The 13,995-nt window shown below is 39.8% G+C and overlaps 1 protein-coding gene and 1 pseudogene across 3 annotated transcripts in view; one reads left to right on the top strand and one right to left on the bottom strand.

Moving 5' to 3' along the window:
- Nucleotides 1-478: 478 nt before the first annotated feature.
- RTN4 (reticulon 4) overlaps nt 479-13,995 on the top strand; it is a 51,130-nt gene continuing 37,613 nt past the window's right edge. The window contains exons 1-2 of one of the 2 annotated variants that reach the window (XM_080931009.1): nt 479-1,134; nt 13,543-13,599. In XM_080931009.1, coding sequence (XP_080787135.1) covers nt 621-1,134; nt 13,543-13,599 — 571 coding nt within the window. In that variant the 5' untranslated portion in view covers nt 479-620. The remainder of the gene's footprint in view (nt 1,135-13,542; nt 13,600-13,995) is intronic. The other variant, XM_080931007.1, reaches the window with a different exon arrangement.
- Nucleotides 10,223-10,813, bottom strand: LOC308431521 (large ribosomal subunit protein uL6-like; annotated as a pseudogene). Its single transcript has one exon. The product of its transcript is annotated as a large ribosomal subunit protein uL6-like (transcript).

Here is a 13,995-nt window from a genome sequence, read left to right on the forward strand (position 1 = left end):
CTCCTAGGTCCCCAGGATAACGCCCTTCCGCAGGCTTGTTGGAAAATTCTCCAAATCCTGGGGCCGCAAACCCGCCCCCTTTCGCCTTACGGTAGACTAAAACCCCGCTGTAGGCAAGGCCAAATCCCCACCCCATTCCCCCATCTATACTAGGTGGGGGTGGATCCCAGCTCCAAACCCCGCCCTCTGAACGCCGCCACCAGGAGAGAGGAAGTGCGACAGGCCCCGCCTATGCCCTATTTCTGTTGGACAAGCCCGTAGTCCATCTTCCGTATTCCACAGCTTATTGGTTCTCTGTCTCCCGCGCCAGCCAGCCCTACCCTGCCGGGAAGGTGAGTCACGCCAAACTGGGCGGAGAGTCTGCTGGCCTCTCTCCATCGCTCGTCTGGGCGGCGGCGGCTGCAACTGGGGACAGGGCGGGTGGCGCATCTCGAGCGCGGAGGCAGGAGGAGCAGTCTCATTGTTCCCGGAGCCGTCGCCACTGCAGGTTCCTTGGCTCTGCTCGGCTCGGCCTGCCCGGCCCCTGCCAGTCCTGCCCAACCCCCACAACCGCCCGAGGCTCTGAGGAGAAGCGGCTCCGCGGCGGCAGTAGCTGCAGCATCATCGCCGACTCGCCAGCCATGGAAGACATAGACCAGTCGTCGCTGGTCTCCTCGTCCGCGGACAGCCCGCCCCGGCCTCCGCCCGCTTTCAAGTACCAGTTTGTGACGGAGCCCGAGGACGAGGAGGAGGACGAGGACGAGGACGAGGAGGAGGACGAGGAGGACCTAGAGGAACTGGAGGTGCTGGAGAGGAAGCCCGCAGCCGGGCTGTCCGCGGCTCCCGTGCCGCCCGCCGCCACCGCGCCGCTGCTGGACTTCAGCAGCGACTCGGTACCCCCCGCGCCCCGCGGGCCTCTGCCGGCCGCGCCCCCCGCCGCCCCTGGGAGACAGCCGTCCTGGGAGCGCAGCCCCGCGGCGCCCGCGCCATCCTTGCCGCCCGCTGCCGCAGTCCTGCCCTCCAAGCTCCCGGAGGACGACGAGCCTCCGGCGCGGCCTCCGCCTCCGCCGCCAGCCGGCACGAGCCCCCTGGCGGAGCCCGCCGCGCCCCCTTCCACGCCGGCCGCGCCTAAGCGCAGGGGCTCGGGCTCAGTGGGTGAGTGCAGCTTGCGCGTTACGCCCCTCCCTCTTTTGTGTCTTGGCCGGGGGGGGGGGGGAGGTGGGGACGGGCGGGGCTGCTCGGGACCCTAGGGCTTTGTCCTCGAACGGCTGGGCGATGGCGCCCCCGCAGGCGGGAGGCGGGCAGAAGGGTGGGGCGGCCGCGGAAGCCCGGGTGCCTTCATTGTCTGTCCGGGTTTCGGGGAGCACGTGCGCTCCAGCCAAGTCCTTAGTTCTTCCTTTTGGTTCCCATTCCATCACTCTTCCGAAGTTACCACCTATCAGCAGTTGGTGTGTGTCGAAGAACTAGGATGGTGGATTCCTTGGGCTGGGCTGGGCTGGGAGGTGGGAATAGGGAGGCTGTGGCGCCCTAATCCTTTTATTTAAAGGATGGGCGTTTGTCGACCACTCCACAGTTTTTCTTTTAGGGCCTGACTTCTTTTCTGCTAGGCGTCAGAGGACGCCTTGCACTAATCCCATTTCTCTTCTTGCTGATGGGGAATTGACCAAGCTGCTAACGTCTCTACAGTGACCCAACTCCGGTAAAGGGGGAAGCGAGCGCCTCCAGTGGCGTGGTTCCAGGAGAATTGGGAAGAAGAGACTTGGTGAAGTTCTGCCACCGCCCAGCTCATTAGGTTTAATGTGGCGACTCCTACACTAGCCAGTGAAACAGGATCTGGGCATTGTGTTCCGGTGGGGTATAGTTCTCCAGGGCCTCAGTTGTGCTGTAAAAGAAATTGCCAAATTTAATGCACATCTCTCAGTCTTTAAATGTATCACGATTGACTATTAGAGAAAAGGCAAAATGGTTGACCTTAAAAAGGGATAAACCTGTGGATTCTTTGTCAGGAATTGGCTGAACTTTTATCCTGAGACATAATGAAATGTTTTAGGACAAATGTTTCATGTATTGGTTAGAAGTATCAGTTTTTATAAGTATATGATTTAGATTGACAAAAATATTGTACAGTTTTATTGCCCTTTTTATTTTGGAAAGGAAAAAAATCAAATTTGATAGAGAATGAGAATGCATCCTACATAGCTTATTGCTTTGGGACAAAGTGTTTTGCTAGCAACATGCTTTTCTCCCCCCCCCCTTTGTAAATTAAGGTAAAAAATTAAGTGTTATAACTGTCCGCTGGGAAAATTTCACAACATTCCAGATCTGGGAGGTTCAATTTTTTTAGAAAAATAACATACATCCTGAGCTCATACTATCCTTTTTTGTTAATACCATTAACTCTTTAACAATGGAGATAATGAACCAATAGCAATATTTCTGGTTAGCAACTCATTATGGACACACTCGAAGGCACTATTCTAAGACAATTTAGAAGGTGAAGGTTTTTCGTTTTTCTTTTTTGAGGGAAATGAAAGTAGAAAAAATAAAGTATTAAGAATTTAAACTGGAAACAATGATTGGCCAAACTATACTTTGCATTTTTTGTACTTGCATAGAAACAGGAAAATAGTATTGCCCTTTGAACATTGAGGGGACTTGGGCAGTATCAGCATTTTCTTGAAATAATAACAAATTTTAGAAGATTTAGAAATATTGACAAAATTTAGAAGACAAAAGGAATGTTGTCTACCCAGGGATTCTGTACTGATTGTATTTAATTTGAAGTTTTATTTTTATTGAACACAAGAACAGTGAGCTGTGGTCATTGATAGTTAAATCATCTCAGTGCATTAGATTTCTTAATGCACTGAAGAGTTTTTTTATTGGCTGATCCCTATTGATTACCTAGGATACTATGGAAGCACTGCTTTGGGCTTCCAAGGTGTAGCTGTGAGCAAGACTCATGTTCCCCTCCTGGGAGTAATACACAGAATCCGCACACAACGAACTAACAAGTCAGCATTATGAGGACCAGAACAGCTTGAAAGGATGAGAATAATTGAGGTGTGTGGACCCTTTTTAAGGTTGCTTGATGATAGGAAAAAGAACTTAAGGTTTGAGCTGCAGAGAAAAAAAAAAACATAAAGGAATTCCTAGGGTAAAGACCCTGAGGCAGGAATGAGCTTGATTATTAACTAACATGAGTCAGGAAAACCTATGCAGAGTGCAAAGGCAGGCTAAGGTAGTTAGGAGCCTCTTGGGTCATAGTAAAAAGTATGTTTTAAAAATAGTTATTTTAGGAATATGCTACTTCAATAATTAAATTGGGAGTCTGGAACAAAAAAAAAATGTAGTTTTGAAGGTTTAGAGGGAGAGGATTACAATAAAGACAAAGGTGGAAGAACTCTGTTCAAGGTTAGAGTAGACAAACTGGAAAAGGCTGTAGATCTCTAGCAGCTGTGTTTAACACTGCTGTTTACATTCAGTTTTTTCTTCACTCTGATATCCGTCAGTTAGTAAGTTAGTTTTCCTTATTGTCGTTGTGTAGTCTCTCCATTGTAATGTGCTGAGCACTGTGCCTTTCATTTGATGACCATTTCTCTAGAAAGAATGGTTCATTTAAGGAAACTTAGAGATTGATCTGAGGAAAGTACAGACATCAGTTATGATGAGTAAGCTGATCTTTAGACACATTGTAATGTGAAAGGGAATGACAGTGTGATAGATTAATTGGGATTCTGAAGGGTATTAAGTATAAGGTATAAAAGAATCTGGATTTTATTATCATACTTTAATTTATATTCTGCATGAAACCAAAATTGTTCTTCCAAAAAAAAAAAAGTGCGTGAGTGTGTGTGTTTGTGCCCGTGCACACAGGTAGATGCCAGGAACAAGAAGAGGGCATCTCTGTTGTTGAGTGCAGTCTTTTAGATGTTGGTATCTAGCTTGATAATGAGATTTTGTAAGTTGGCTAGTTTGTTTTGTTTAGTTTCAGAAGAGATTTATTGAGTTTCTGGTTATGGTGGTTTCAAGGCATGGCATCAGCTTGGCTGTGGTAAAACCTTGTAGGTATTGTCACAGTGGTGAGAGCCTGGACCACAATTACATGGTGAGACAGGGAATGTGGGGGAAGGTAGGAACCAGTTTTGGCCTTTTAAAATCATCATCTTGTGAGACCTCAGATTCTACTAGAATGATTTCCTTTATTCCTGAAATTAGAACCCAGATTACAACCACTTCCCAGTAGGTTGTTTTCTTTTTGTCCCTGGGTATTGAATTGATTGCCTTGTGTTGTATAGTGAAGTCACTCCTGACTGAGCACTTCTCCAACCTCCCCATTTTTAATACTAATATAAGTTAATTTATTTTGTGACTTGGGATCCTTCTGCCTCTGCTTCTTGAGTATCTGAAATTTTACAGGCTTGCGCAGACAGGTCTACCTGGGATCTCCACTTCTTAAAGGTTCTATTAGCTATTGATGTAGCCACGTGGGAGCCAAGCTCTCTATACTATTTTCAAACAGAACTGAAGTAATGCCAAAGATACCTCTCACCAGCTTTTCCAAGTTGTACGCTTGCAGATTGTACCAGTTAGAAGTGTCTTGGTTATGTCTACAGTTCTATGGGATAGCATCTGTACACGTGCACCTTTTAATTTTGTACCAAAGTGTCTGCAGAGGTCCTAGGGATATGGCTGAGTTGAAGAGCATTGCCTCAAGGATACCAAGATGGGGGTTTGATTTCTGGCATTGGAAAAAACACTGCTACCCAGTTAATCAAACAAAACAAAATAGATGCAGAGAATTCTATAGATATATAGCACAGTTGTTCTCTTATATCTGATTTCACTTCATGAATTTCATTACTTTATGTTAAAAGACTAAATGGAAAGATTCCAGAAATAACTTGTTAGCTTTAAATTACCTGTTGATCTAATTAGGGTGGTAAATTATCCCTTTGCCCAGTGTATCCATACTGTATGTGTTATACCTCCCATTTTTGTCTCTTAGATGCATCTTTTGTTAGGAAAGAAACTAGTGGCTTCAAATGAGTTTAGATTTAAATGATTATTAAAGTAATGAAATTGGTATAGGTGTGAAATTACTTTCCTTGATTAAAACATGAAAATTTATCATGAGTGTATACTGTCTTCACTAGTTATCTGGGCATATATCTCCTGGTTGACGAAGAATTCGTGACTTTTATTTCACTTAATCGTGGCCTCAAAGTGCAAGAGTAGATTATCTAAAATTTATCCTAGGTGTGTGGTATAGGAAAAGAATAGTATACAGGGTTGAATACTATTCCATTTCCAGGTGTCCAATAGTTAAAAGGTATCTCATGAATAAGAGGACTGCTGTATTTAATCACTTCTGCTCTGGTAGTTATATAGATTAGCCTTTTCTATTGCAAACAGTATTTCTGTGAATACCTTTATGTTTTATTTCCCTGGAGATGAATGCTGATGGGTTCACTGTAGGATTATAGAATAAATCCATCTAGGCAAGGTTTCTAAAAGGAGCTTGTATTTACGTTGGGTGCTAACATAGTGCCCTACACTACATTGGTAAACTGGTAAATAGTTATCATTTACATTTGTAAATATTTTCTATAGGCTTAGGTTGCTAAGATTTTTTTTTTCTAATCACTGCCTTTGCTTATTTTGAGTTTTGATTTAATGGCTGCAGTATCACTTGCTTATCATAGGCTAGATTAAAGTTATTTTTACAAAATTACTTAATATGTATGTTGGTTTTTTTTTTTTTTTTTTTTTTGCTTTTTTTTTTTAATGCCTGTGTGTTTATCTGTGCACAGCTTGCATGCACAGAGGCCAGAAGAGAGCATGGGAACCCTTGAAACTGTGGAGTTAAGAGACAGTTGTGAGCTCCTATGTGGGTGCTGGGAATCAAACTCCAGTTCTTTGAAAGAGCAGCCTTGTGCTCCGTAACTGCTGAGCCATTTCTTTAGGCCAGGTGGTTAGTTTTTATCTATTGCATACTGTCTGACCTATTGAAAATGGAAATATCTTCTGCTCTGCTCTGTTGTCTATATACAAGGACAAAGTTGTTTTTAATTACTAAAGTATTTTCATGATAGGGTTTTTTCATCTGGATATTTATGTGTATACTTTTTTCTGATTTGAAAAATTAATCTGGGTGTTTTTGTTGTTAGAAATTAGTTGTTCGAGATGATATTTATGAGTTAGTCTTAGGTAGTTGATATATTTTAAAACTGATACTATGTTTTTTATTAGTATCCATTAATAAAAGAACAGTTTTTTTAATGTATAGATTTATAAAATCAACTTTTTGTGATGTATGGCTTTAATTTATTTATGTGTTTGTATGTGTGTACATATACTCATGTACACGCACCTGCATGATATGGATGTGAGAACGTGGGAAGTCAGCAGACAACTTTGTGGAGTTGGTTTTCTCCTCACCTGTGTATGTCAGGATGCTGTACTTAGCCATCTCATCAGCCTGATAGTATAGGTTTATGTATGAACACTAGTATTTTGCTCAGTATGTAACATTTGAAGTACTGGATTGTATAGTTGCTTAGCTATTTAGTTTCCACAGATCATAGATAGACTAAAAAAGCAAGATTTCATCTTTCTGTTGAAAAATTAAAATAATATTTTCTGCACTTCTGTGCTAAAAGATGCATCTCTGAAATGCTGGGTCTATAATTCCAGTTAGGAAGTGTATGCACACATGTAGGCAAAACACTCATACATAAATTAAAACTAAACATGTTAAATATTTAAGACAATTTACATATCATAGAATGCATAGATCTTATTTGTCCATGCTTTTGCTGTGGAAATGTAGAACTTATTTGTTATTCCAGAAAGCTCTCTTGAGTCCTCATCAGTCAGGTCTGTAGTGATTTTGGACATTGCCCTATACCTCCACTTTAATGCCTTCCCAACCACTATTTTTTTGTGCTATAGATTGTTTTTGTTGTTTGTTTTTATGGAGCATTAGAGGAGTAGAATCATGATACATACCTTTGTTTTTGTGTCTTGCAATTTGCACTCAAGTGTGATATTTTTGATATGTACTGCCAATGATTGTTTCAAGGTATCTTTTTAAAAATTTTCTTAATCCTGAGTGGTATTTTATGATAATATATCACAGTATGGTCACTCACCTTTTGCTGGACGTGTTAACATTTTAAAGATTTCTTTGTTAGGTATGTTTCAGTTTCTCTTGGGTAAATACTTGAGTATTGCTGAGTCATCTACAAAACTATTCTCCAGAATGAGCATTCTGGTAACAATTGGGTGGCTCTGCATTCTCCCCAAGATTGGATATTAACAATCTTTTCAGGTTTAATTTCTTTAGTGGTCTGTAGTACTTTCTCATCATGATTTTAATTTAGATCTTTGTAATGACCAGCTACTTGTCTGATTTTGGTCCTTAATGTGCCCATTGTTTGGTTATATGTCTCTTACTAATTTTGTAGTTCTATATTGGATACATTTTTGCTTAGGTGTATGTGGTTACATTCTCCTACTTTGTAGTTAGTCTGTTCATTTTATTGATGATTTTAATTTTATGTTTTTATTTCTTAAATTTATTTATTGAGACAGAATCTCTCTCCTGGACTGGCTGACCTTAACCTCTCAGAGATCTGGCTGCCTATGCCTCCCAAATGCTAAATAAAGTCCATGTTTCGATCAGTTTTTAAGTCTTAATTTACCTTTTCTTTTTACAGGTAATGTTTATTTAGTGTGTGCTAAGACAGCTTTGTCTACTCCAGAATTACTGTTTTCATCTAGATGTTTAATAGTATTAGTTGCTATATTTATATTAAGCTCTATTTTGAAGTAAACTTTGCTTAATGGGCTATGGGGGAGTTAGCTGGCCAAGGAGACAAGATACCTACTCAAAACAGAAGGGATTTACTATAGCTACTGACAGTAGCCTTCATTATCAATATTTTCTGCAGCTATGGTGGGTCTTATTACCGGGGAGGACTTTTGAGCTGAGTGAAAATGATTTTTTTATACTGTAAAGCAAATATGTGTAATCTTTGTTAAGGAAGGCAGTGATGCTATTCTAAGTCCTATTCACCACAGGACAGCCTTTGAAAGGTACAAACAAGGACAACCAGTGCAGGCTTTCCACTCTTAAGGTGCCCTTAGAGAACTATTTTCTGACTGAATTAATGGACATTGACTTGTCTGTTGACACAGGGTAGAAATTTTGTATATCCCTTGTTAGATTTGTACTTAAACATTTTAGGTCTTTATTGCTGTTACAAATGATACTTATATGGCCAGCTTCAGCTATGTACTAAGTTCCGAGAGAGCCAGGACTACATAGTGAGATATCTCAAGTGGCTTTGTTTTCCCCCATATTTGTTTCTATTATATGGAAATGCAGTTTGAGTTTTATGTGTTACCTTTGGATCTGTCTTATACCCTTAATAAGTTACTTTCTTTCTAGAAATGTATGCCCATTCTGAGCCCCAGTTGTATATTTTGAATGTTTTTGTGTCAAATCTTCTAGCATTGTTGGACTGTCGCAGTATTAACTTAACTGACAGACCTGGACTACCCCCTTGCTTCGTTTTATGCACGTGTAATGTAGTCCCTCTTGTTTAACAATTAGATGCAATTTTTAAATTCACTGATTATATTTTTGGTAGGTAAATCTTTAAAATGAATGTGTCAAGGAAAACATTATTTGAGTTGTAGACATTGATGAGATTGTAGCAAAAAACAAATTGAAGTAATCCATTAAAAACTAACATCTTAGTTTTACTTTTTAAAGTAATGGACTTAAAAAGAACTCTCATTAATAGACTTCCATTTGGAAACTGGTCCTTGTAAAGGGTCCTCTACAGAGTCCAGAACAAACTGTGATGAAGTTGTGTACACAGACTTGGATTCTGCTAAGAAAATGCATGTGATGTCTTTCTGTCCATTTTAGTGGGGGTAAAAATGGAAGTGCTGATTATAGGGAAAGGTAAGTTAAAATTCTGTAGCTGTGTGACTTGGAGGTTTCATAGATGCTGACATTAAGATATATTGGGAAGAATTAAGTTTGGCTAGCACAGAGGATACTGAAAGAACTGGGATATGTTGGGACCATTTTACAGAGGACCTTATTTTAGCCAAAGTTTGGTACAAAATGAACAACCACAAGCTTTTAAGTGGTTTTGATCAAGAGAAGGGACAGCCTTTCCTTTTCCTTTCCTTTTCCTTTCCTTTTCCTTTCTTCAGTAAGAAGGGATAGCCTTTCCTTTCTTCTGTAGTGCTAGTTTGATGGCAGCAGAATGGAAGGACTTACTGGAGAAGTTGTGGTTTCCCCTGTAGCATATTTTAAAATAACACTTTCATATAAATATTGTTGTCTTTATGTATAATCAGATATATTATCTGCTCACAGTAGCATAAATGAAGTTAGTGATTTAAAATTTACTTAAAAAAATTCTTTTGAGATCAGAGCTTGTTCATTGCAGACATACACACCATTGGTTACCTTCTGTTTTATTTAGTGGAGCTTGGTGTTCTGAGTAGTTCTCAGAAAAGAAGCCATTTCCCCCTTTAAAAGCTTAATTAGTGTATATGTAATCTTCCTCTGAAATGCAGTGTTACATCTTTTTACTTAACATAGTTTCCCTAATTATAGTCATTCATTTGCAAAAGTGAGGATCTTTTACAAAAAAAAAATGACTATGCTAACATCAACAGGTGGTTTTCAAAACAAGCAATACTCTAGGTATTTTTAGAGTAAAATTTGTTTCCCCTTCTGCATCAGTTTGAGATAGATGATAATACATTGTTTGAATGAGGGGCTGAGGAGGAAAGCTAGAAAATAGATTCCCAGAGCTACCACATGTCTGTAGTAGGCCTGAGATTTGAATCCATTTGTACCGGTTATTCACCACTGAAGGCCCAAAAGGCATCTCCTCCTGCTAAACATGTTTAAGAATACAAAGCTTACTTTGTGATTAGTTCTGGATGAATTCCAAGTTTACATAATGAGGATTTTGTTTTCTTTAAATTAATGATTTGAAATACCAACTTAAATGCCCTGGTTACTTGGCTAGATGCCAAATTTTTCTATGGGAAAAATTCTGTTGTCAGATAAAAATAAGATATGTTTTTAAGAGTTTCTTAAAAAAAAATGGCACAGTTTATTTATTTACTGTCAATATCTAAATCTTTTATTGTCCCCAAATTGTACTTGTGATCAGGATCTTGTTTCTGGAGCTAGGTAACTGAGGTCTCATTCATCAGCCTGCTGCACCGTTCCCTTCTCGGACACAGATGCCATCCTAAAGCTTTCTGATATCCTTGTTTTTAACTGTTGTGGCTTGCTGAATCAGGGCTGCTGAATTTGAAACAAGTTCAATATCATTTCCTTCGAGGATTAATTCATCCTTCTGGGCTGGAGAGACAGAACAAGCAACACCTGTCCTCATCTAAACTCTGCGGATATATTTTTTACCCAAGAAATTTCAGATTTTAACCAAAGACCCATTCTCCTGAATAATGACGTTGATAGGGAAGTGAGCATCCACAGATCTCATTTTGTAAGGAAAGCCCAGTGTAACACCCTTGATCATGTTCTGAACATGACTGCAGATGGTTCCGACAGTGGCCAGTTCCTTTCTGTTACCCCACCATTTGTCAACATGGAGCCTTTTCTTTTTCTTTTCAAGAAGACTCAGTTCTACACTGATGTGATTGAAGTCCCTCCGCAGAGTTCCCCTGGGGCCTTTCACAATGACTGTGTGCCCCTTCAGAGTGATCGACATTTTCTGGAATGTTGGCCATTCTGATTGCTGAGAATGGTCTTCATTCTTGAAGTAGATGGGGCAAAGAGCTTGGCACAATTTTAAGTTAGTTAATTTTGTCTCTAGTTTTACCAGTAGCTTTTGAATCATTGACTTCTAAATATATAGTGTAGAGGTACCATTTTATTTAAATTCTTTTTAAATTGCTTTATCTAATTGAGTACATTGGTTCTGCCTTTTGAGCCCCATTTTTTTTTTTTTTTTTTTAACATTTTTCTTTTTTGGTTCTTTAGCTGAGAGCAAGAGGATTTATTGTATGCAAGATACACTTGGGCACAAGTAAGAACAGAACTAGAGAATGCCAAAGGTCTAGGGCACAGGGCCAGTGGGACTGTTTTGGTTGTTAGAAAGGCAGTTTCCCATGTGATGTTGACAAGGTCAGCTGACATTCCAGGTCCACTGAGACTTAGTACCAGCAGCAGCATGCAGTCCAACAACTGCACCAGTGTCCTGGCCTTGAGCATCTCTTACATGTGCTACTGCGGGCTTCTTGCTGGATTACTTGAACCTCTGCTTTGTGCTCCTTCCCCTGAGCTGCGCTTCAGCCTGCACATGTGCTTCTTCTGCCACTGTGTTCTCAGGATCCAAGAGTTTCAAGGAACATGGGCGAAGACCGAGAGCTCTTCTTTCTTTCTTTTTAAACCTAGTACCACTGTGGTGGTTATCTTTGTTGGCTTGACAACCATAGTCACCTGAGAAGAAAGCCTTAGCGCAGAGCTGTTTATGTTGAGTTGGTCTGAGGGGGTGTGTACAGTTGTGTGGAACGACCTGATCCAGTGTAGGTCGTACCATTCCCTAGGTATGGGTCTCTGAAATTCCTAGGAGTGGAGAAATGGAGCAGAGTGCAAAGCAAGCATGCATATCACTCTTACTGGGTTGATGTGACTAGCTGTTCCTGCTGGGATTACAGCTATGGCCTGGAATTCTAAGTTAAAGTGAATTTCTTCTCCCCCAAGTTGCTTTCTGTGAGGATATTTTCTAATAGCAGAAATGAAACTAGGAGAGTCACAGAACATTAAAAAAAAAATGTATATATGTTGTACACTGTAGAAAATTTCCTAAGGTGGTGTTGGCTTTCTGGTTTGGTGAATATTCTTTCCTACCTATTCCTTTTAGGTTATAAGAGGTTATAGGTTTTACAGTTTTAGTATTTTGTGACTATGCTTGTGGTTTGTGACCAGTGTCTAGCTGTACTATCGAACATGGTCTTGAACATATGAACTCAAGTGATTGTCCCCCTCTCAAGTTTCATGGGGAGGTTGGGATTGTAGGCATGCAGTGCCATGCCTGGGTTATGGAGACCGTTTTAAACATATTTCATTTTTTTCCCTCACCATTTATTTTATCTAAGAATCTCATTGTGCCTTGTGGGGATTAGTCACAATTTATTTGGCATTATGAAATTAGCTATCCCCCTTTATTTTCAAGGGGATTTGGAAGACAAGTCCATATTTTTGTTAACTATATACATCTCTCTTACTCTGTTTTAATCAGCCTTGTCTAGCTTGTATTTACTAATAGAAGTGTCTTTCCACATTTATTGGGTCTTCTGTCCTATTATGCCTTGAATTATTCCAAGTAGTCTTGTGCTGGAGTCTTTCCCTACTATATAAAACAGAAGATTGTTAGTTTTCTGAACCTTGTAACTACAGGTACAAATAGAATGTTAACACTGTAATATATAGTGTATTGGCTACTTCAGTACAAACTGTAAAATAGGTAGCCTAAACAACAGACATTTCTCACAATGTTAGAGATTGAGAAGATTCAAGTCAGCTTGACAGCAAGGTTGATTTTATTGTGAGACAACCTCTTACTGGGTAGCTTGCTCTCTGCATGCTTTCTGGTATCTCCCTTTGTGAGGGTAGTAATCACATTGGGTCAGTGCCTCATTTTCAGGACCTCATCTAACTCTGGCCACCTCTCCAAAGTTCTATCTGGACATCTAATGTAGGAGGTTGAAGATCCAACTTAGGAATGTGGCCAGTGTGCAGACATTGCTGAATTTTATGTAGAAAAGACTGGAGCTTAATTATAGAAGTGCCTCATGTTAGTTGTGAAACTTGTTTTGTTGTCGAGTTTTTTTGTTGTTGTTTTTAATTTTTATTTAAAGGGGAACTATTATAATTATGACAATGGGGTGGTAAGCAAAGTAAATTCTAGGGTGTAAAATACTTTAAACAAATGAAAAAATAACTAATGATAATAAAAGGGGGGTTGCTTTAGTTTTGAGTGGCATTTGGACAGTGGCACATGTGACTTACATTACTATACAGTGCTGCCATGTGACACATGTGACTTACCTTACTGTACAGTGCTGTCATGCACTATAAGATAATTTAAAAGAAAATATGTAATTCTCAGAAAGTCTTCTTTTAAATGGAACATATGCTGGAATCAAATGATTATATGAAATAGTTATTTTATCATTTAATCTTTAAAAGATTAAAATTTTCACAGTTTTGATTGGAGTAGGACAAGACTTAGATACAATATATTAAGTGATAATACTGCATGGAAAACCGCTTTGGTCAAAACTCAATATAAACATGCTATATTGCCTCTTAAAAAATGACTAACATTTAGTCATACATGAGAATTAGTTACTATTTCCTACTTTCTTTCTACCTTAGTATTTTCTCTAAAAATGTGGTTAACTCATTATGAACTTAGCTTTGCTTAGTCTCTTGCCTTCACTCCTCCAGCCTGCTTGTATTTCTGCTGAGGTCGTATTCTGTTTGTTTTTCAGATGAGACCCTTTTTGCTCTTCCTGCTGCATCTGAGCCTGTGATACCCTCCTCTGCAGGCAAGTTCTTTCTGCCAGCCTTTGTCTCTGTGTATTCTAACTCACTCCAATTTTAACTCAACAGAATACTTTGGATTTACTAGAAATCAGTGTTGGTCCAAGAATGTCGTTTTTACTGGGGAAAAAAAAAGACTTAAAAATCAACATTTTGTATGTTACATCCAAGGGAGGCATGGGCAAGATTTGATTCATAATTGGAATCCATAAGGAATTCTTGGATCCTTGGTTTATATTTACATAGTAATTAATTTTTTTCACATAGTTTGCTGTTCTATAGCCACAGGCCTTTATGTAAAGAAATGCCCGTCTCTTGGCTTTTGATAATCCAGTACCCTTTCGGGCCTATGCAGCTGGGTACTTACATCAAATCTTACTTTTTCTTAAACTATTTAAAAG

This window comes from Micromys minutus, assembly GCF_963924665.1.
Source record: "Micromys minutus genome assembly, chromosome: 1".
NCBI classification, from domain to species: Eukaryota; Metazoa; Chordata; class Mammalia; order Rodentia; family Muridae; genus Micromys; species Micromys minutus.